Source organism: Mastacembelus armatus, chromosome 15 (assembly GCF_900324485.2).
Source record: "Mastacembelus armatus chromosome 15, fMasArm1.2, whole genome shotgun sequence".
Taxonomy (NCBI): Eukaryota; Metazoa; Chordata; class Actinopteri; order Synbranchiformes; family Mastacembelidae; genus Mastacembelus; species Mastacembelus armatus.
Window position 1 is genome coordinate 7491558 of NC_046647.1, and position 20795 is coordinate 7512352.

The 20795-nt window shown below is 39.6% G+C and overlaps 1 protein-coding gene across 1 annotated transcript; it reads left to right on the forward strand.

Moving 5' to 3' along the window:
• Window positions 1-10996: 10996 nt before the first annotated feature.
• Window positions 10997-18878, forward strand: spmip7 (sperm microtubule inner protein 7). The gene is made up of 9 exons (XM_026309783.2): window positions 10997-11417; window positions 13070-13170; window positions 14630-14712; window positions 15109-15247; window positions 16103-16170; window positions 16258-16299; window positions 16417-16524; window positions 16716-16793; window positions 18248-18878. Exons 1-9 carry the CDS (start codon window positions 10997-10999, stop codon window positions 18396-18398), a joined length of 1191 nt encoding a protein of 396 aa, XP_026165568.1. The 3' UTR covers window positions 18399-18878.
• The last annotated feature ends 1917 nt before the right edge of the window (window positions 18879-20795 follow it).

Sequence of the window (20795 nt, forward strand, 5' to 3'; positions counted from 1 at the left end):
AGACTGGCACGGTGAGTGGGACATTGGCAAGCAACACCAGCGCCAATCCGCATGTAAACTCTCGGCCTTTCACCCAGACTACCGGACATCAGGGTCGGACAGCAGCCCTCAAGCATTTATACTGTAATTACTCCTGCATTACTGAAAAAAAGCTTTTATGAACGTTTATAAGCAACACACAGAATATCTATTTATCTATGTATTAAATTATTTATGAATATATACAAATATAGGGGTTATTAATGCTGAACTAGTGAAAAAATATTTTTTATAGCCTCTGTATTTTAATAAGCAATGTATTGGGCCCGAGGTCAATAAAACAACAGAATGTATAGAACACACACAGCTGTCTTTGGAGGTGAAAACCTCAGCGTCTGGACTTGTGGTGTCAATCCTGACACCCTGTCCCTCTACCACCAAAGTGCAGACTAGACGATGTGCGATCCATTTCAGATTGATGGGTTAAGACTCGCTGTGTAGGATAATCAAGTGTAGAGCTAAAAACAACAGTGACAAACAGAAGGAAATTAAAGAGGACCTGATTGTTTCCTGATTTCTTTTATCTCTTTTGGATGTTCAAATGTGTTTTGGTTTGAAAGTGCATTTTTGTATTTCTCTTGGTACTTGTGTGTTCATGTTTCAAATAAATGCCAATCTGTGCTCTGTAAATGCTCAAACAGTATTTTAGCTTTAGGTTTTCATGTTCATGTTTAGTCTGAATGGATGGTGTTTTTACATTTAAAGACTGCCAAATTAATACAGCTCACATGTTCACACTTTCAATCAACTCGAGCCAGATTCATCCTTCAGAATAAATGATTTGGCATTTTAGTCAAATGGTCAACTTTGAATGTGACAAGCTTGAACAAATCCACTCTGGCATTTTTCTCTTTTAAAGTTTTGGGATGCGAAGTGTTTGTCTGAAAGATACAAGTTAATATTTAATCGAGAATATTAAGTTATTTGGTAATGTTGCAGTTTCATTTCCAATAGCTATAAGCATCACAATATAAACAAGGGATGTATGAAGTGAGAATACAGAATCTCCATAGTTGCCTCCGGATTTTCATCTTCATTAATAAAGGCCAGACTGAACACCGCAATGTCAATGATCCCAATTTGCTTCCAAAATTTAGAAATTGAAAGGTCATCTGACTTGCAGCCTATTTTTCTTGTCTTCATTCTCAGTTTGAGGATGAGGAGTAATGAATGTGTGTGTCAGGCATGGGTGCTATCGACCAGCAGGTCAAAATGATGATTAATAATTTAAATCCAGGTTATGGGCACCAAAGGGCAGGCTGTGATAAATGGATGCAGATGTTGTGTTTCTTCTTTTCCTGCCATGTTTTTTGCAAAAGCTCTTTGTGCCACCCTTTGCAGGGTGCAGGCCACTAAACTCTTTGATCAAGGCGTTGCCAGACAACAACGTTGCATCTCCAGCAGGGAGACGTGCTTGTCGGCCGTTCAGCAGGATAGGGATAAATAAGCCTAAATGCATGTACATGCTATGTGACAGGCTTCGCTCAGAGCAGCGGGGGAGCGGTGCCACAGATCTATTAAGGTTTACAGGCCAGCCTTCGCTCCTGTTTCTATGACTGTAAGAGTCCTCTCAAACCAAACTCATTCATTCAAGGAAAACAGGACTTGTGCTTGTGCATACAAGTAGTAAATGACTGGGGGATTTTTTTTCTTTTATTTCCCCCAGTCCTCACTTAAACGAAAAGCTAATTTTCATGTTCCTTGTTATCCCCCTTTACTCTCCTGAATTTAGAAGAATTGCTGCTGTGTCATCTTTCTGTTCTTTCTACGCTGAGGTAATGACTGACCAGGGATATTATCTGTCACCTCCATCTGCTCTGGCCAGGTCATTAACATTCACAACTGGCTTTAGATCAGTTCATATTCCAGCAGGTATTCAAAATCAGTTCTGTGCATGATTGCTTAGCAGATTTGATCAAGTTCGGCTATAAAGTCCAGTCATGAGAAACGAGGATGGGTCTTTTACTTTGAAATGAAGCTCCCAGAGTCGTGTGTGTCTACACTCCTTCAAAGACGGGCCGTTAATTGGACACATCTGTTGGAGAAACCCATAAGAGATTAGCCTGGTCTCCCTAATGCTCCAACTATGTAATTAGGCTTCTGCCCTGTTCTGGACAATGCCCAGTGCTGCACTGAGATGAAATGTGTTCATATTACAGTAGGTGATGAAATTCATTATTCATTTATAGCAATCGGCCAATTCTGTCATTAGAAATGAAAGTATCATAAGTTTTGAGAAACCCAACTCTGATCAACAAAGCAAAGTTGAAAGTTTCATCACCATGCTATTTCACCACAGGATTTTTATTAACTCATAAATATAAAGGCATACAAATCAAATGCCATCCAGGATATTACCTTTTGATAAAGGACAGTGAAATATGGTCTAACATAAATCACAGATGAAAACTAAGGTAGAGCTTACTCTGCATCTTATTTATTTATAATACAATAGGTCTGTTAAGGAAAACGTCTCTAGTGTAGTAACTCACATTTCACAGAGTTAATCTCTGTAAAATCCCATTATCCCTTAAATTCGTAATGTACGTAAATCTTTAGTTTATCTGTTAAACCTTTATGTCCCCACTATTCCTTAAGCTAGTAGTAGTTATCCATGTTGTTTTGTGCAAATGTTCAGAGGAAGAGTCTTAATGGTGGTGGTGATCTTCTGATTCTTCCTCTACCACCATTAAAAGGTATTCTACCGAATTTCTTTTTAGCCCCTAAAGGGTTTAGGAAGATTCCAAATAAAATCCATAAACCCTAACCACAGCAACAGGCCTTCCATTATCATAAATCCCTCTGTATTGTTCGCTGGCCCTCCCATCCTGTTTCCTAAAGACACAGTGTGAACTGCAGATGCCTGGTTGAAACAAACTATTCAGAATGGCTCCTCCAGTGCAAAGCCAGTCTTAACGGACTAAAGAGCGACTCTGTCAGACCAGAAGAACTCTCCAGATACTGCTAATGCAACACAAAGCACTAACATTACACAAAGTCCAAACTACTCCCAAATTAAAATCACATGAATTTGCCACGAAGATAAAAATCACAATCATGCTAAGTTACTAAACATATTAACTCTAGATACTAAGACACCAAGAAAACCACTGTTTAACACTGTCTGAAAAAGCTCTGGTTTTTGCTCCTCGTCCCACTCTGCAGAAGAATGTCGCCTCTTCTCCTGGCAGCCTTTCAGACTGTCAAGAGATCCCCCATAGCTACCTGTTTGAAATGACTACTTGCTTCTCGTAACCTTGACTAGGTGGCAAGTGGATCTAAATTATGGACCATACTTTGACAAAATGGCAGAAGCTGTAATAACAACAGAAGGGCTATATGTTGCTCAGTGTCATTTAAGGGGGGGGGGCATAGCTGAGAGACACCATATCCTGTCCCATTTTTACTGGATTTATCAGACAGTGTGTAAAATCTTAGTTCATACACCTTTAAACATCTCCTGCCTGAGCTGGCACACATTGTAGTAAACGGTTTCCAAATACAAAGCAGACGTCCCACCCAGCCGTTTGTACTTTAACATGCCAACACCCAGGATGGAAAACAGTGACCATTATTCCTGACAAACATCACCATGTTAGCACTGTCACTATGAGCGGATTAGCATGATCACATTAGCAGTTGGCTTAATGCCAGTACTCTCGCTGTCTTCAAATTTGTTTGAAGGTTTGTGAACCTGAAATAAATTAAGACGTGCCCAAAACAACTGTTAACAATGATTAAATAATTCATCAGAAAATTGACCAGCAGAACCTGAGCATGTGTATGACAGTGCAATGCTGTAACAGTACCAGCTTAGGGGATATGAACTTTACAACAAAACAAAGACCCCTGTGACTGATTATTATTATTATTGTTATCTTGACTAATTCGTCTTTAAGAAGCTGCAGCCAATGACCAGCCCATGTGTTACACAGTACCTTATGCATATGGTAGTAGTAGTATATAGTAGTAGTTATGAATATAGTAAGCATCTAAATGATTGTGAAATACTATGTGCTAAAAGGTTTAGCAACACATTATTTTCAGTTTGTATTCCTTAAGATGTGGGGCTGAAAGGACTTATGAAAGTGTGAAACTACATGGGAAAATTCAAATGAGCTAAAAATATAAATTCTGATGCTTGACCATATGTTCTCCTGTGAAGCATCTGGCTTTGAATGATGAAGTATTCAGAAACGAACAGAATAATAACTGAGTTAACTCTGTTTTTTCCATGGTTGATGTATATTTATCAATACATAGCACTTTGGATTTCTGACACACTCCCCCTGTTTTTGACATCTTTGATATGTCTCACAGCCAATCATTTATTAAAAACCATGTAATTAGTTTACTGCACACGCTTGAGGGAGATACTGAGATGAATATTCTCATGTTCTCCAAAAGCTTGTTGATTGAGTCCTTTAATGTACTGACTGAAAATTGTAAAGCCTTATTGAGTCTTTTGAAATGCTAATAAGTCCCATCTTATTGTTTTATTTTATTGTTGTGCCATAATTGTGGCACCAAATATAAAAACACATTTAAAGACTTAATATGATTGTTCTTATGGGGTGGCTGCCTTTAAAGTTGCAAATACAGATGCCATTTGATTGAAGCTTTAGATCAAACCACTTCAACTCCAACTTCAATCTAAAGTTTTGAAAGCTCCGGTTTACTTTTATGTTTTCCCATATTCAAGTGTAAGCCTAAGTCACTGGCCCTATCTCTCCTCAGTCTTTTAAAGCTGTGTGAGACAATGATTTAACAGAGGTGAAAATATTCCCTGAGCCGTAACACAGGAAAATAAGCAAAGGTGCAAACTGCAGTTTACCCTTAATAGAATATAGTAAAGTAGCTTTTAATAGCTCATGTGACATATATGAAGATTTCTCTTTCTTGTAATGCTGCAATGAGCTCAGTTATTAGAAGTAAATAATTATGTAGGGTTTAGTTTTTGCTGCACATGTATCTTTAAATAAGAACTAGATGACAGCTGAGAGTTATGAATATTTAATGCCACATTTGCAGCATTTATTTCAATTTCTGAGGGAGCACTGAGCTTTTTAACTGAAATCACGAAAAAAAAAGGCTTGTTATCTGTAAGAGCATTTAGACTTTCTGCTTAATATGAGACTGTTATCAACAGCACAGTTCATTAGTAAATTTCCAATGCTTCTCTGAGAGACTCGAACCCTTTGAATTTCTGCTGTGAGAATACAGCCCTCTGTTTCTCTGATGGCAACGTCTTTCATCTAAATTCCACTATTCTGAACATTAATTTCACTGGACAGCTGCTAAACGCTGGTAAAATGCTTTGAGGATTCTATTTGCACCTTCTGAAATGATTTCTAAGCACATCACCACAAATCCATTAAATCCAGCTTTGAATCTCTTGACAGTTCTGCGAGTCATCCTTGGAGCCACATGTAACATTCCCATGTGATTATGATGCTCCTTGATCAATCTGAGTGAATCACTTCATGATTGAGCGCCTGAGTCTCCAGAGTCAGGGGCCTGAAATTGTCTTTTATAGATTTGGTATTATATCTCCAGCACTCCTCCTCTGCCATTAGCCAGACACTCACATTTTCAATTTCACCTCACTGCCTTGTCTTGCCTCCAGATGAGGGTGACACTCCCTGTTGTGTTGTCTTCCCATTCATACATCTGTGGAGCACATCTCACACAGTGACAGATATGGTTCAATTAAACACAACCAGGTCTTAACATAGTTAAACTAATACCTAACCTGACTTTGTTTTAGTGTCAGGAGTAATCTAAGCCTGGGAGAAAGTAAAATCCCTATTTTCTCTAAATGGCACGGCGTGGATTGGTGACTGCAGGCTCAGTCTGGTCTTATCCATCACAGGCTGTTATGGGCCAGGTAGGTGAGTGATAAGGCTTAGAGCATTTTGGAGGACAGCATTTCAGCATTTCATCCACAACAGGCACTCTCTGCCAGTGTGACCTGCTTGCTGAACACTTTTCAAGATGGGGCTCAAATTCAGCGAGCACCACAGAGGCACGCACATCTGCATAAGTTGGTGTCAAACTGGAGATAGTATTGTGGATTGTTAGGTTATCATAAAAAAGCAGCTTTTGTCTCAGCCCTGTAGAATACTAAGTGTTTTTATTTGCAACACAACATTCAGTCTGTGATGTTTTTTTTTTTTAATTTTCCTTTCCACTTGTATGGTAATTCATCATCCTCGTCTTGATACATACTGTGAGAGAGCCCAGTGCATGTATTAGCCACTGGCCCACATGCTGCTGTACCGTACATTCCCTTGGGATATTTTGTGTATGAAAACTAGGATGGCAGACCTCAATGCAAACAACCTTGCAGAACTTTTTTTTTTTTGCTTTTTTGCCCTCTCAAGAAACATAAACAGTCCTATCTGGCAGAGAAGAAATAGAGGTTTAGGCTGTGGGCTACTCTGTGGTTTCTTCACTATGTTTAAGTTTCAAAAACAGGTAATTTCACTCTAGTGAGAGGGAATGGAAACAGTCTGGGTGGGCAATGTGTTGAAGGTTTAATAATAGAAACTGAGGTCTCCAGGGACAAGTCCATCTTTCTGAGCAACAGAGAAAGTCCATTACCCTCGTGTTTCTTTGCCTAATGCAACATCTTATTCGTAATTGAAAATCAGAAGTGTTATTGTGCTCAGATCTAAATCAGAAGTGCGGAGCACTGCCCTATAGACGCCTTGAAACAGAGCCAAAAATATCTGTAAAAGTAGAAATGATCTAAGGTTATGGTTCCTAACCTTTTTTCTCTAACGTAACCACATCCCTGTGAGATGCGTTCAGGTACCCCCTCATCAACCATCCTTCATGATTTTATGATGGTTGTTAAGTAAAACTACATAAAAGTGGACATTGCAATATTTTTTCATACAACTGAATTGTTTTTTGTTTAAGTACCATAGGTACTATAACTATAAGGTTCACGTTAGAGACCAATAAAAATGTGGGTGCCATCAGGATGCATTCAGATCAGTCTCTTTAAAATTATCAGTCGCAAAAATGATAAAGCACAAATTTATAATTATAATTAAAAGTAAATACTCTAAAAATAAAAGAAAAACTCTACAACAATAATTATTTCCTTAAATGTAGTTAGAAATATCTTACAGCTAGATTTATAACACTAATGGAATAGTAAGGAAATTAACATATTTGGGTTGGCTTCAGATAACATTAAAGCAAAAACCATGGTGTTCGCAGTGATCAACAACCACTAAAATATGATTGGATGGTGCAGTGATCGGCCTTCCCCTGACACCCTTAGGAATGGGTGCGAGGACAGGGTGTCATGTGGACGGTGTAGTGGAAATGAAAGTAAAGACTATAACATTTCATGTAAAGTAACAATATGTCATATGTGCTCAATTCATTCATAGATCATATCATGCAAATATGAGGGATTATGATATATGTATGCCAGGGATATTGGTTAATAGTTTTGATATAAAATAAATAAATGTTATAAATAAATATGAAAAGGCTATGCTAAGTGTTGTAAAAGTAGATGCAGCTTTGGCTCAAGTATTTAACTGTACTGCTTTAATGGCTGCTGTTCTACTAACATTCGTAACATTCTTTAGTAACATCTGAATATTTCTCTACTCACCGTGTTGCTTATGTGTTTTCATGCTTGTTAAATTGTTGATTTTAAACAGTTAAAAATACTACGAACCTTAGTCAACTTCGTAACAGCTGTTTTTGTTGATTTCTGAACTTGTGTTTGCATTTATCTTTGGGTCATTATGTTTCTCTTTCAGGCCTAATAGGCCTCCATTTCTGTTGCTGTGTGTTTTCTTGTAAATCAATTAATTTTGGTAATGACGTGAGACCTGAATCTGTGAGTACAGTGAGAGGTCGTCCCCCCCCCCCCCCACACACACCTGTTATTTGCAGTGCGGCCACTGACTTCTTTCCATCAGAAGATAAGCACAGTTGTTCCAACCTGCTCATAATTTACAGCTGCTTGTATATCTGCTGTAGTCAACATATCCATCACTGAAAGTGACATTGTGTTATGCCGATTCTCCCCTGGGGAATATTAACTTTAAACATCATGCTCATGCAGCATCATGGTAGCCTGGAGGGTGCTGTGCGGGGGAAGGGTGTGTGTGAAAACTTCCATATTAAAAGCATTATAAAGAGCAGATTTTTCACTCCCACCTCCCTCATGCAAAATGTACAGCGGCATATTCATTACTTCATTGAGCTAACTGAGTGTGACAAGCAGAGAGCTGCAGCAACCGAGGGCAGGGAAGCACTGCTACAATGAAGCCTTCGGCCACTCTCTGAGGACATGGCTACCCCCCTGCTCATGGAGGCTCCATCTCTGCACTTTGGATTTTTTCAAATGGTTGAAGGTGCCACATACAACATGTTACAGAGTTCACTTTAGCCAGTTTCCCCTCTAATATAATGTATCAGTGGTCATTGGGCAGCAATCAATTCCCTGCATGAATGCTCTAAATGTGGTCATTCATTTTCACCAGTTTGCAAGACACAATCACATAATCCCAGAAGGGGATGCATTAAGAACCTAACATCTTCTTTTTGTATGATCTTTGCTCTTCGTACATCATGCAGATATGCATGAAAAGAGATGGCTGTATGTGCATACAGTACTTAGCTCTATTAGGCAGGTGGCTAATGCACTCTGATGCAGCAGAATTTTGTACAGAAATAAAGATGGACACTTTCCCATCAATTAACATGAATTTTCTATCAGTCATTTGTTGCCATTTCCTATGCTGATTTGCAGTTGGTGATGAAGTATTGTCTGTATATTTTGGAGCTTCCTCTCCCCTCTTGGATAAACCATTCCCTGTGCCCAGAAGCCATATCTTCTCTTGGCTCTGACTGATCCTGAGGTGGTCTTGGGTCACCCTAAGCAGAGTTGTCTGGTTAATAAAACTAATGCATGGCCCTGGGCAGCATCAGTCCATATTGTCTTCAGCACAACACTACAATTGTGACTTTGCTTTGATGACCCTCCACAGTAGCAGCAGCAGCAGCAGCAGCAGCAGCAGCAGTGACAACAATGCTTCTCATTCCAGAGCAACAGTTTCTCACAGATGAATGCAGCCTGAACAAATTAGTGCCTGCTGCACTATGGCATTGGGCCTGGAACCATGTGTGAGATGTGAGATTTAAATAATTTCTGAGACTGTGGAGGAGTCTAGAGAATGGCAGACAAGCTGACTAATAACACAGGACTCAGTAACAAGCACTGCTCCGATGGTAATGACTCCTCACTCCAGAAATATCTGATTCCCTGTGAAAAATACAGTCATCTCGGACTGAGGATAGTATTTAAATTCCTGCAACAACAGAACAACCCCTGCAATAATTGTAATACACTGAGGGAATATAATATGGTATTATGGAGGAATTTCTGATATAGAAATAATTAATAGACTCCAAATGCGATAAATCATGTGGACCTCTGGACCTAAATAACCTCATTCATTACAAATGTATGAATATACAATCAGCACAGTTCTCATGAGCCATAAGACTGATGCATGAAATTGTATGTTGTTTTATCTGGAGAGTGATTTCAAAAGGAGCCCACAGCAAGTCTCAAAGGGTCATTTGTGTTCTCCTTTTGTGAAGAAACATTGTGTGGGGATGGGGCATATTCACCACTCAGTTATCAGAATAACTCTAATTAGACTATTTTTAACGCATCCTTTCAACAGCTTCTGGGTGTTTACATTTGCTAATGACAGCCTGAAAAAAAAAAAACCCATCTATCAGCAAGCATCACCATCATCAGGCTGACACATTATTCTCTCCCAAGAAAAATGCCACCTAGTCAGGGCGTTTTTACTATTTATATAAAACATGCATATGTAGACTCAATATTTGTGCCTGTGTATTTATGTGGCACATTTACATTTCAGAATACACAAACAAACTAATTAATAGGCACTAAAAAACATTGTATTTAGGTTGTTTATTTTTTTGCTCCAGACAAAACAGCTTTTCCAAGACAGCACAGTCACCAGATTACTGCCTTTGTAAAACATTTTTCGCATCCATAGATTTACATAAATTTCATTTTCGTTTAACTTTAAAAATACAGCTTACATCTTGAAATTTCAAGCATCAACAAACACAACTTCTGCATGAGAAAATATCTTGGCTAACCTTCATACACAAGGAAAAATCCTTTTAATTTTTCCTTAAGGATTTAAAGTGTAATGAGTAATTCGACAGTGTGTTTATGGTCACCTTGTTTTGCAGTAATGTTATTTTTAAACTCATAATATATCATCATAATGTCACAAATGGGACCTTATTTTTTGCTGTGATATTTGTGGATGGTCATTTAAATCATAAAGGACAGGATATCAGCATTTGACAATACAGGCTCCATTACTCCATCTAGTGGTCACTTGGCAGAAAGACAAACAGCTACAATTTACTGAAGAAAACAAAGAAAACAAAGAATTCTTAAAACAAAAAACTAATGTAGTATTCTCTCAAGAGAGTCAGTGCGCTAAACCCCGAGGTGGGCCAAGCCTTGTTATTATTTTCCACCAAAACACATTTGTGTGGAGTCATTTTTCTGGAATCTCCACCCCTGACGACTCTATTTGGTCAGTGTGATGAATTAGTAGTTGCAGGTTGCCAGAATATAGCAGCTCAGTGGAAACATTATTGGTTGTGAATGTTCTCCTGGTGACTTACTGATGTTTATTAGATGTTTGATCTCCAATATTTTAACAAATCCAGAATGTATTTTTACATATAAATGTTGCACTAAGGTATGTGGAACTGTGCACCTCCACAGCCAGCAGGTCCTGTGGCCTCTCTGCGTGCCAGTAATTGGATCCTAGCAGCAAACAAAGTCTCTGGGCAACCACTGCCTGTCAGCAGTGTCAACCATATGTAGACACACACTCCGCGAGTCCCTGCACTGACAACAATGACTACAGTCTGGGATCCCTTCAAGCCATTCTCTACAGAGCTATATGTCATCAGACGGCTGAACAGCCGTCTGTACTGGGCTGGTGGTGGAGATAGACTGGAACAGGCACAGGCTGATGCTGCTTTTGCTAGACTTCATGCCCCTGCTGAGCATGTCGCCCTGGCTCCTTCACGACACGATGTACCTCTACTGGACCCATGCACCGGTCAGCTGAGTGCTGGAGCTGAGGCGGACCTGGGGATCAAAGGTCGACAAAAATTCATACATTTGCCTCACGTGGCCTCTGCTCTGTGGATCCCCCCAGGTTCTAGAGAGAGACCAGAGACAGCCCCCTCCAGTATCTGCATAGATTTGAGTGAAGACAAGGCCTGGAACTCCAGGAGGATCCCAGATGCAGTCTTAAGAACAAGATTCAGCGGTAAAATAAAATAATTATAATTACATTCGTTTTAAATAACAAAGATAAATATATTTCCATCTATTTCCAATCACAATTACACCAGATGCTGTGCAGGTCATTACTGCAACTGCCCCAGGGCCCTGAAAAATAAGGCACCTGAAATAAACGGACACTAGACCAAAACTGATATGATTAGTTGACTCATTTATTTGTTACTCTACAGAAAATTAAAAAACATTTTTTTAATGAATAACTCATTTTTATATAATTGGAAATTTTACAATACACAATGACATGAAACTGGCTCCAGGGTGTGAGATTTCCTGTTTTTCTTATATGACAGTAAGTTGATAGATTGAGCTTTGCCCTGTTGTTTGAGGAAACTGTTGGGCAGTTTTCACTATTTTTGGACATTTTAATCAAGAGTGGTTTGATTTTATCAAAGTGGGAGTATGGGGGGAGGGGGGTGTTAAAACAATTATAAAACTATTGTAAAAATAACTTAAACATTCAAACTCCCTGCACAAACCAGTGCCACAAACACCACAGCACTGCTGTCAGTTATGTGCTATGTGCACCCTCACCTCTGGATGACTAATTTATCCAGAGGTGGAGGAGGAAAATACAGCTTTTTCACTCCTGCCTTAGTTACTGTTTGTTAAGAAGATTAGATACTCTAAGGTCAGCACAGTGGATTAGTGGTTAGCACTATTGCCACACAGCAAGAAAGTTAGAAGCCCAGCAGGGGCCTTTCTGTGTGGCGTTTGCATGTTCTCCCTGTGCTTGTGTGGGTTTTCTCCAGGTACTCCTGTTTCCTCCCACAGTCCAAAAACATGTATGTCAGGTTGATTGGTGACTCTAAATTGCCCATAGGAGTGAGTGTGAGTGTGTGAGGTTGTTTGTCTCTATGTGGCCCTGTGATGGACTGGGGACCTGTCCAGGGTGGACCCCTGTCTTTCACCCAAAGAGAGCTGGGATAAGCTCCAGCAGATCCCTGGGACCCTGGTTAAGGAATAAGTGGGTATAGATGATGGATGGATGGATGGATGGATGGATGGATGGATACTCTAAGCGGAATATAGTTAATCTGTTTATCTGGAGCCTCAGATTTAGCTAACTTAGCTAGCATCAGCTACATGGTGCCAGTATATGTTTGCCTTTACCATGTAAGCTTTAATTAATTTTCTCCAAGAAAATAACCAAGGAAAGGAAAGGAGTTTCTGTGCTCACTGTTCACTGTTAGGTACCTGTCTGGCTTTGATAAGGACAACACACTATATTTATATTTCACTTAATAATATACTTTCATGGTGCATTCATTTCCATTTAATCAGATGATCACAAACAAACTGACAAACCTGCGGCAGGTAGCAATCAAGAATGGGGGTGCTGTTTGGTATCTGCGTCTACAGGCAAAACGCTGTATAATTACTCTGTCAGTTGTTGCCTGCTGTGTGCCCTGTACCTGATGGGTGCTTCATACACTATTCACAGAGAGTTGGAGGAACAGAGCCCCAGGGCTGCTGATTTTTTTTATTTATTTTTTTTTATTTTTTGCCACGGGCCTCCTTGCAGGGGAGTGTGGCGTTGAGAGCAGCCGCTACAGTGCATAATTTAGTTCACAATTTGCTTCTGTTCCCCAAACTTTATTACTGTTGTGTCATCCTAAGGTTCAGACAGTCCAGTTAAAGTTCAGCCACTTTCCCTGAGGACTTCATCTACAGCAGCACTGCACAGCAGCAGTCTCCCTGATAAACACACGGAACCTCAGGTGGGTGTGTTTTCTTCCTAATGAAGTACACACTGTCTAACAGCCCATCTCCAAACAACGTAAACATTAACACCACAAACATTTTGTTTCTGTAAAAAATGATGCACCCCCCTCGGCCCCCTTCTTTGGGTGCTAGCGCGTATGTTACAGCATCATTTCTCAGGCAGGTGGGCAGGTGTTTACTTTTAGAACATATTCACAATCGTGCTTGATTATTTTGTTTCTGAGTCGGCCAATTGAAGCAATCATAATTTTGGAGTAGCTGTACAACACACAGTTGTAGTGAAGGGTTGAAAGTGTTGCCTAGTGGATAGAGGCTTGACTGATGCCTGTATTTAAGCAGCGTGAGAGGTGGGGGGAGAGTGGTGAACACAGTACTGCTCGCTGATGCGTCAAATTGTCTCACCGGCTCATACAGATTGACTTCAGAGCATGTATCTGTGGTTTTGTCTTTACTTTGTCTTGCTTTAGTTCTTTAGACAACATCCTGACGTTTTGTGCTTTTCGCCACACTAGCAGCATTGGCTTTAGGAATGGTAGTTTCTCATGGTCCATTGCTTTGGTCCAGGCTGAGATATTGCAACAATTAGTAAATGGATTGCCATAAAATGTGGTTGAGACATACCTGGTCTGCAGAGGAATCCTAAGGTTGAACCACTTTCAAACCAGCAGCACCTGCAGGTCAGTTTTCTCTCATCCTGTGAAATATATAGCAAAGATGGGTTTGTGCAGATTAGTGTCACATTTGGAGTCACAGTACAGAGATCACATGACAAATCAGCAGGCTGGTATTAGCAGCATTATGCTAATTCTATTAGAAACACATGGCAGTGGTGGAAGGTGCATTTGATTACTTAAGTACAAATTTAAGATATTTGTACTTTGCTTGCTTTGTACTTTGACTTCACTACATGCCATATGCAAATATTGTACTTTTACTGCACTACATTTAGTTGACAAAAAAAAAAAAGTCTAAGCTTGATTGAACCCTGCTGGGAAATTCACAAGCTTCCCAGTTCTGTTTAAAGTACTTCAAATTATCAACATAAAAGTTAGATAAAAGTTCGTTACACCTGCAGCAGCTGTAAAACTAAAATGATGAACCAAATGATGCATCAATAAATAAAACCCAGCAATATAATATATATTAAAGTGATACTATTCTTTTATTTTTGAGGCTTCAAGTAAAATTTTGACACTCATACTTTTGTACATTTACATGAATGCAAGAGTTTTGCCAGTTGCAAAGTATTTTTACACTGTGGTATTGCTACTTTTACTTTCCCCACCAGTGATACAAGATTGTAGTGGACATGGGTTGTACATGGGTTTTTACTCTGCCACTGGTTTAAACTACACACACATATGGACACCCTCAAAATACGTAACTCTTGTGTTGGATAATAAGGGACAGAAATCCACTGCCAACATGAAAAACCTATCAACACTGTTTTTTAAGGATGGCTTCTGCCCTGATCTGAGACTGTGGATGGACAATGCGACAGCAGTCCAACGTTACAGATACACTTCTGCGACACAGAGGTAAGAACACAAATGGTGTCTCCTTTTAGTAATAATAGTGCTAAACTCAGCTCACCTCCCACATTGCCCATCATGTACAGTCCACACACAGTGTCATTTTGCTTTGAGGGTTATTGGGAGTGAATATTTTAGTGATTTTGTGCTCCATGTCATCAGCAAACAGCAGGTGTTGTGGTGGTAATTTCTGCTCAGTGAAATCATGCAGATGAACTGTATCTTTGGTTGATGACTTGGGGAAGAATTAGCTCTCCAGTTAATAAGCTGTCCAATATCCTTTCTGCAATGATGGTGGATGTTTAAGAATCTAATTTGAAAAATAATACTTGGAAATCAAGTTAATCAATTACACTCAAGCGACTTGGTTCAGGTGTTGAATGGCCAAAATTTCATTTGCAGGAGTTACAAGGAGGTGGGTTGGGATACAAAGCTGCCCCGGCGCTTGAAGGCACCAGAAACAACCCCGGAGAAGCTGGCGGACCCAGTGAGTGAGCGTCCCTCATCAAGGCGCTACAATAGCCAACCTCAGCTGTGGCAGGTGAGCCATGGAGAACAAACATTGCCAAGGCTGGAGCTCAGTTGTCTGCTTTTTCTCCAGCTGTGGGCTCCTTTCACTCTCACAGCTGAAGAAAATTTTAATTTTTAATAGCTGATCACTCTGGTAGGATGTGAAAATCTAACATGGATGGGACTAGATATTTAACAGAACAGAGCAGTATCGCTGTGCTGGAGTCATCAGCCAGTGGTGGATTTCAAGGAAGAAAAGTCTAATTGACTTACTTGAATGTAATCACTGCAAAATAAAGAACAAACTAATAACATCCGAACCACTCTTCCTATAACCCATGCTTATTCAGTTTTACTGAAAGAGATAAAAGTGCTTGAGGGCATTTTTTTTGCTCACTCCACTGAGTGATATTCTATATTTTAACACCCCCAAACCAATAATAAATCCATGCTTCTAAAAAAAAAAAAAATTGCCTGTATAAACAAAAGCTGATATATATAATTTATTGCTATATTCAACATTTCAAAGAATAATAAAACCTTCCTTTATTACAGTTTATTCCTGTTGGAGTAAAATTAAAGCTGCAATGTTCTGTGCTTTATGTTATTTTTTGTGTTTTGATGGGATTTTATAAAAATACAAATAATATGGAAAATCACCAGACTTATTAGATATACTTAGATCAATGTATTAATAATGCACTGATGCTAGAACACCATATGATAGAGGAAAGGTGGTAAACCTATATGGCCACATACAGTACTGTTTGTGTGCATATATGTGGTGAAGTGAAAGCTACAAGAGAAAACAGAACCAGACTTTTTTTTTTTATGTAGATGTCTGATAAATTCTGCTAAATCATCTATTGTTATTGCCCTTTTCAAGTGTATTGGAGCTGAGTGGAGCAGACAGCAGCTTCGATCGAGGATTGACGCCAAGAAACCAATATTATTGTAAGTTTCCAACAATGAGTGAAAACTCCACTTGCATCTTAGTAGAAGTAACGTGATGTCCTGCTTTTACCTCCTCCCTCTTCGTAGCTGCAGTGGATGTCCAAGGTCAGGTCAAATCCCCCTGTACACGTGAGTACTACATGTTTTAGAGATCAATGCAAATGAACCCAATACTTCTGCATGTTTTCTCAGAGCTGGCCTTGACCTTCCTGACCTTTATGTGTGTGTGTTCCCATGTCTCTGCAGTGGCACTATTGGCTCGGAGAACATGGACAACATTGACAATCCGGGTGAAGACTTTCACCCGCTGACCCTGAAGAGGAACGTTATGCCCCCATATACGCCCACATCACAGTGAGACACACCTTCATTCATGCTGGATCTCTAGAGCTCTGTTTCTGTAGCACCACAGCTTTTTCTGCAATTGAAATGTTTAAGTTATTACACTTATGGTAATTAAAGCAGATGCTGAAAAACATGTTACATGATGATAGTCAGCCTTCAGATTCTGATAAATAATGTTTAATGTTTTGTTTCTGTGTCAGCCGACCCACCATCCCTGGTTATACAGGCAAGGCTGTCTATCTTACATCTGCAGCCTCCAGTCCTGAATGCATCTCCAGGTGAGTCTATACCAACAAAATAAATTCACTTCTTCAGCTGTTTGTCTTTTAATGTTCAGTTCATTTTCTGTTGGACCCACTGAGCCTTCTTGCTCCCATCATGACACATATTCTCAACACACATTATTTTTACTTGGGTTTATCACAAATGTCCACTGGAGGGCGATCTAATGCACACTACTGACACTCACTCTTCACACAGATGTGCTCTTAGCTTTGAGCCACTCTGTTGAAAATAAAGTACAACTCAGAGTGATGCAGTGTATTGTATTCAGTACATTAACAATTTAACATGTTTGATACATTTTGAACCTGTATTTAATTAATGAGTAATAAAAAAATTAAATTACATAAATATAGTGTGAACACAGCAGGTATGTGTTGTATGTGTCATAGTGTAACACATGCCATACTGGGGTGCAAATGACAAACAGTCATGATAAAAGTAACAACTTACAGTGGTAGAGTGACACTGTGAACTTCTACTACTGTAAATGTCTAATATCGAGTTAAAATCACCCTAAATCAGTTTTCCTACAGAACAAAGACTAGTGTGGCGCAGTGTTGTCGTATCAAGAACAATACAAGGTATCTGTGTAGCCTATTTCAAAGGAAGTAAGAGAGAATAAAATGAAACATTAAAAATGCTTAAAGATTAAAAATGTGAAATAAATAAATAAATAATAAAAATAACACAGTTTCCAATGCTGTTCATTGGTAGTTCATTTGGAGCAGTATTTTTTTCTTTCAGCCATTCTCCCTTCATTATGTTCTTTCTTCAGCGCACTAATATGTATTTCATTAGCATCACCTGTATGTGTTGTGGGAAGCTGCAGTCACTAAATATGGACATTATTGTTGGGGGGAGTGCAGTGGTGAGACATGAATAATGGTCATTCATTGAGAAAGTTCAGTTTAATAGCGATGAAGATGTCAGTTTACATGAATGAAATGTAAAGTGCTTTAACATATCCTTCTGTGTAAACTAAACATGCTCCACTCTGGGAGTGCTGCCTGTCTGTTAGGGAGGTGTAAACCTGTTTCCTAGTTGGGCCCCAGTTGAGCGAACTTAACCGGCTTTTGGAGCAGGCATCTCCAGATGGCTGAATCCAGAGCAGCTCGTGGTAATCGTGGTTTTTCACAAACCCAGATCCATTTTCCTGGTCCCCGACACCCTGTGAGATCTGTTTCCTCTGCTGATTAGGCTGGCCTCCCATATTTTTTCCCCAAAACAGAAAGAGACAAGCACTTGGATTGATTAACTGTCTGCTGCAACGGTCAGGCGTCCTCAGGATTTTTGGTCTCTCAGGGCTCACTAGTTACACACACGTGCCTCGGCTTCTTTTTGAGTGTGAGTTTGTAACAGTCTTAGTTATTTGGTGTTTCACTCTATTCAAAATGTAGTGAAATAACTTAAATAGTAAATATCCTTAATTAATGATGTATTTTCACAGGGTATTTGGAGAATCAGGGAGAGTTGTTGCTGGCCATGTGACGCCCCTGTCCAGAATGGTGACCACCACGCACCCCAGCAACCCCTTCGTGAGACCCGCAGTTCGTTTCTCACCCACAGACACACGAGGAGACATTAGACAAAGCAGATGAGAAAGTTTTGAAGGTGTCAGCTTCCTCTTTATGCCATCCAATCTGTTTATATGAATACGTCTATAATGATGCGATGTCAGTGACTGATTTGGAGTGAGTTGGAGAATAATGAGATGCCCCATTATCATAATTTCCCTGATTTAGATGAGTGGTTTTCTAACTCTGGGTAGTGAGCTCTGGCATTGTACTCTTAAACATTCGCTCTCTCACTGATTCACTCACTTGCTCACTGCGTGCGCGTGTATGTGTGTGTGCGTGTGTGTATGAGTGTGTGTATGTGTGTGTTTGAGCCCACATGCTCAGTGCAGACATGAAGGGCAAAGGCAGGGGCAAACTAATGCACTATTGTTCGACCTACATGTCTAACAGAATAAATGAACATTTAAGAAACATTTAGATATTTTGCTGAGGAAGCTAACTAGTGTATATTCACTGCACACAACATTTAAAGTTTTTAGTTTTCTATAGTGACTAATGCAAATCAACATGATAGAATGACTGCCAGTTATAGTTTTATGTTTGTGGTTTGTGCAGCTTCACGCTTACACAGGAAATAGGGATGAGCTGGTTTTCCTGTCTCTCTTCATCTATACTTTGTTTAGATTGACATTTGATGAGGATTTGTACTTGAACACACTGCTGATTTTGTGAGTTAAGGTTGTGTGGTCATTAAAGCATCACTGTTCTAATTCACATCTCAATAAGCTTACATTTCCTTGAAGTGGCACTTTGGTGATTTATTACTGCGTGTTCGTAACACTGGGTGACCCACCAAAGACGCCCTTTAGTAAGAATGTTCAGAATTGGACAAGCAGAGGCTCAGATATACCAACTTTAATCTCAGGGATGGGTAAAATGTAACTACAATTCCCATAATGCAACTCAATAGCACCTATTACAAAGCATGATCAGGGTTGTTTTATCAAACTTTGGAGAGCAATCACTCGTTACATTACATATTACATTTTGAAAAGTAATTACATTACCAGTCACTCTACAGAAAAGGTAATTAGTTACATTACTAAATTTAATTATACGGCATAACTTATTTACTGGTGCCTTTACATCTCCCTACTCTAGTTCCTACACGTCACATATTCTAACATTCAGAAAATAGAAAATCAGAGATATTAGATATTTACTGACCATCCACCGTAGGGCAGGTCGAGTGACTGCACCCAGCTGCACTGCAGGAGTCCTCAAACCTAGCTGACCCCGACTTGCAGCCTGATGCGTGATGTTAGATCTATTCCTACTCTCTTTATAGACACCACCAGCTAACGCTCCCCAGACCCAGACCAGTTTCTCTGTTGAACCCAGACAACAAACTGGGATGAGCCCTCCATCAAGCTCCTGATACCACAGCATCAAGACAGCTCCCAAGTGCCCGAGTAATGGAGCACTAATACAATTACTAAATTTAAAATGCAGACCCCACCACAACTCTACTGAATAAAATGATCTCATTACTGTAAGGTGTTATTAAGTAAGGCACTACTGCCCAACTCTGGTGACAAGTACAATTTCCTTTACAACTGAACTACAAGAACTCAAAAGATTTTTTACCAACATACACTGTAGATTTGTTAAGACTGGACTTTACTTGGGATTGCAGTGATCTAGAGACTGCACTCTTCCTTTTGGCTTGATATCAGCTTACAGCTCTGTTTTGATTGACGTCTAACCACCAATTTAAAGTGCTGGGCTGTCTTGTCCTGAAACTTGAATTTGGAAAGCCAGCATTTTTCACTGTTATCAAATAATCAAAGCACTAGTCCTACGGCACTTACTGTTAACTAACGCATTTTCAAAGTAATTACTGATCATTTTTCACCGGCAGCACTTTTGAAGATATTTGATCAAGTTTAAAATGTATTTTACTCCTCACTAACTCACTAGCTAACATTTTATAAAGCGAATGTCTGGGGCTATTCCTGAGCTTTCTGCTGAGCTAGGCTAACTGTCTCCTGGCTATAGCTTCATATTTATTGTAGGTTTGTGTCTAACGCTGTGCAAAAAAGCAAAGCGCAAAGTATCAAACTGTTTCTTCAAAACTGATCTTGTATGCACAAAATACTATTTGTTATTGTGTTTACAACCAATAAAACTGAGTAACCCTCCTTGTAGTAATCATAACTCTATTTGCTAAAAAAGACTACCCCCCACCCCCACCCCTCAACCTCCCTCCTCAGATTTTCCAGCCTGTGGTCTGAATCTCATCACTGGCTCCTTTTCAAAACAGCCTCACAAACATCATGATTGATTCAGCTACTATCCTGCAGGATCTCTCAATGCCTGCCTGGGCTGGAGATTAATTTCCTTTTCCTCATCTTAATTTTTACTCATCGCCTCTCCATAAAAAGGCTAAATGTCAAGCATGCCTGACTCCTTCTAGTG

Excerpts from the sequence above, each read along its gene's own strand:
- spmip7 (XM_026309783.2), top strand. The coding sequence starts at position 10,997 with ATGACTACAGTCTGGGATCCCTTCAAGCCATTCTCTACAGAGCTATAT. Across the intron at positions 15,248-16,102 it reads GCCAACCTCAGCTGTGGCAG|TGTATTGGAGCTGAGTGGAG; the intron begins GTGAGCCATGGA and ends GCCCTTTTCAAG. Across the intron at positions 16,300-16,416 it reads GGTCAAATCCCCCTGTACAC|TGGCACTATTGGCTCGGAGA; the intron begins GTGAGTACTACA and ends ATGTCTCTGCAG.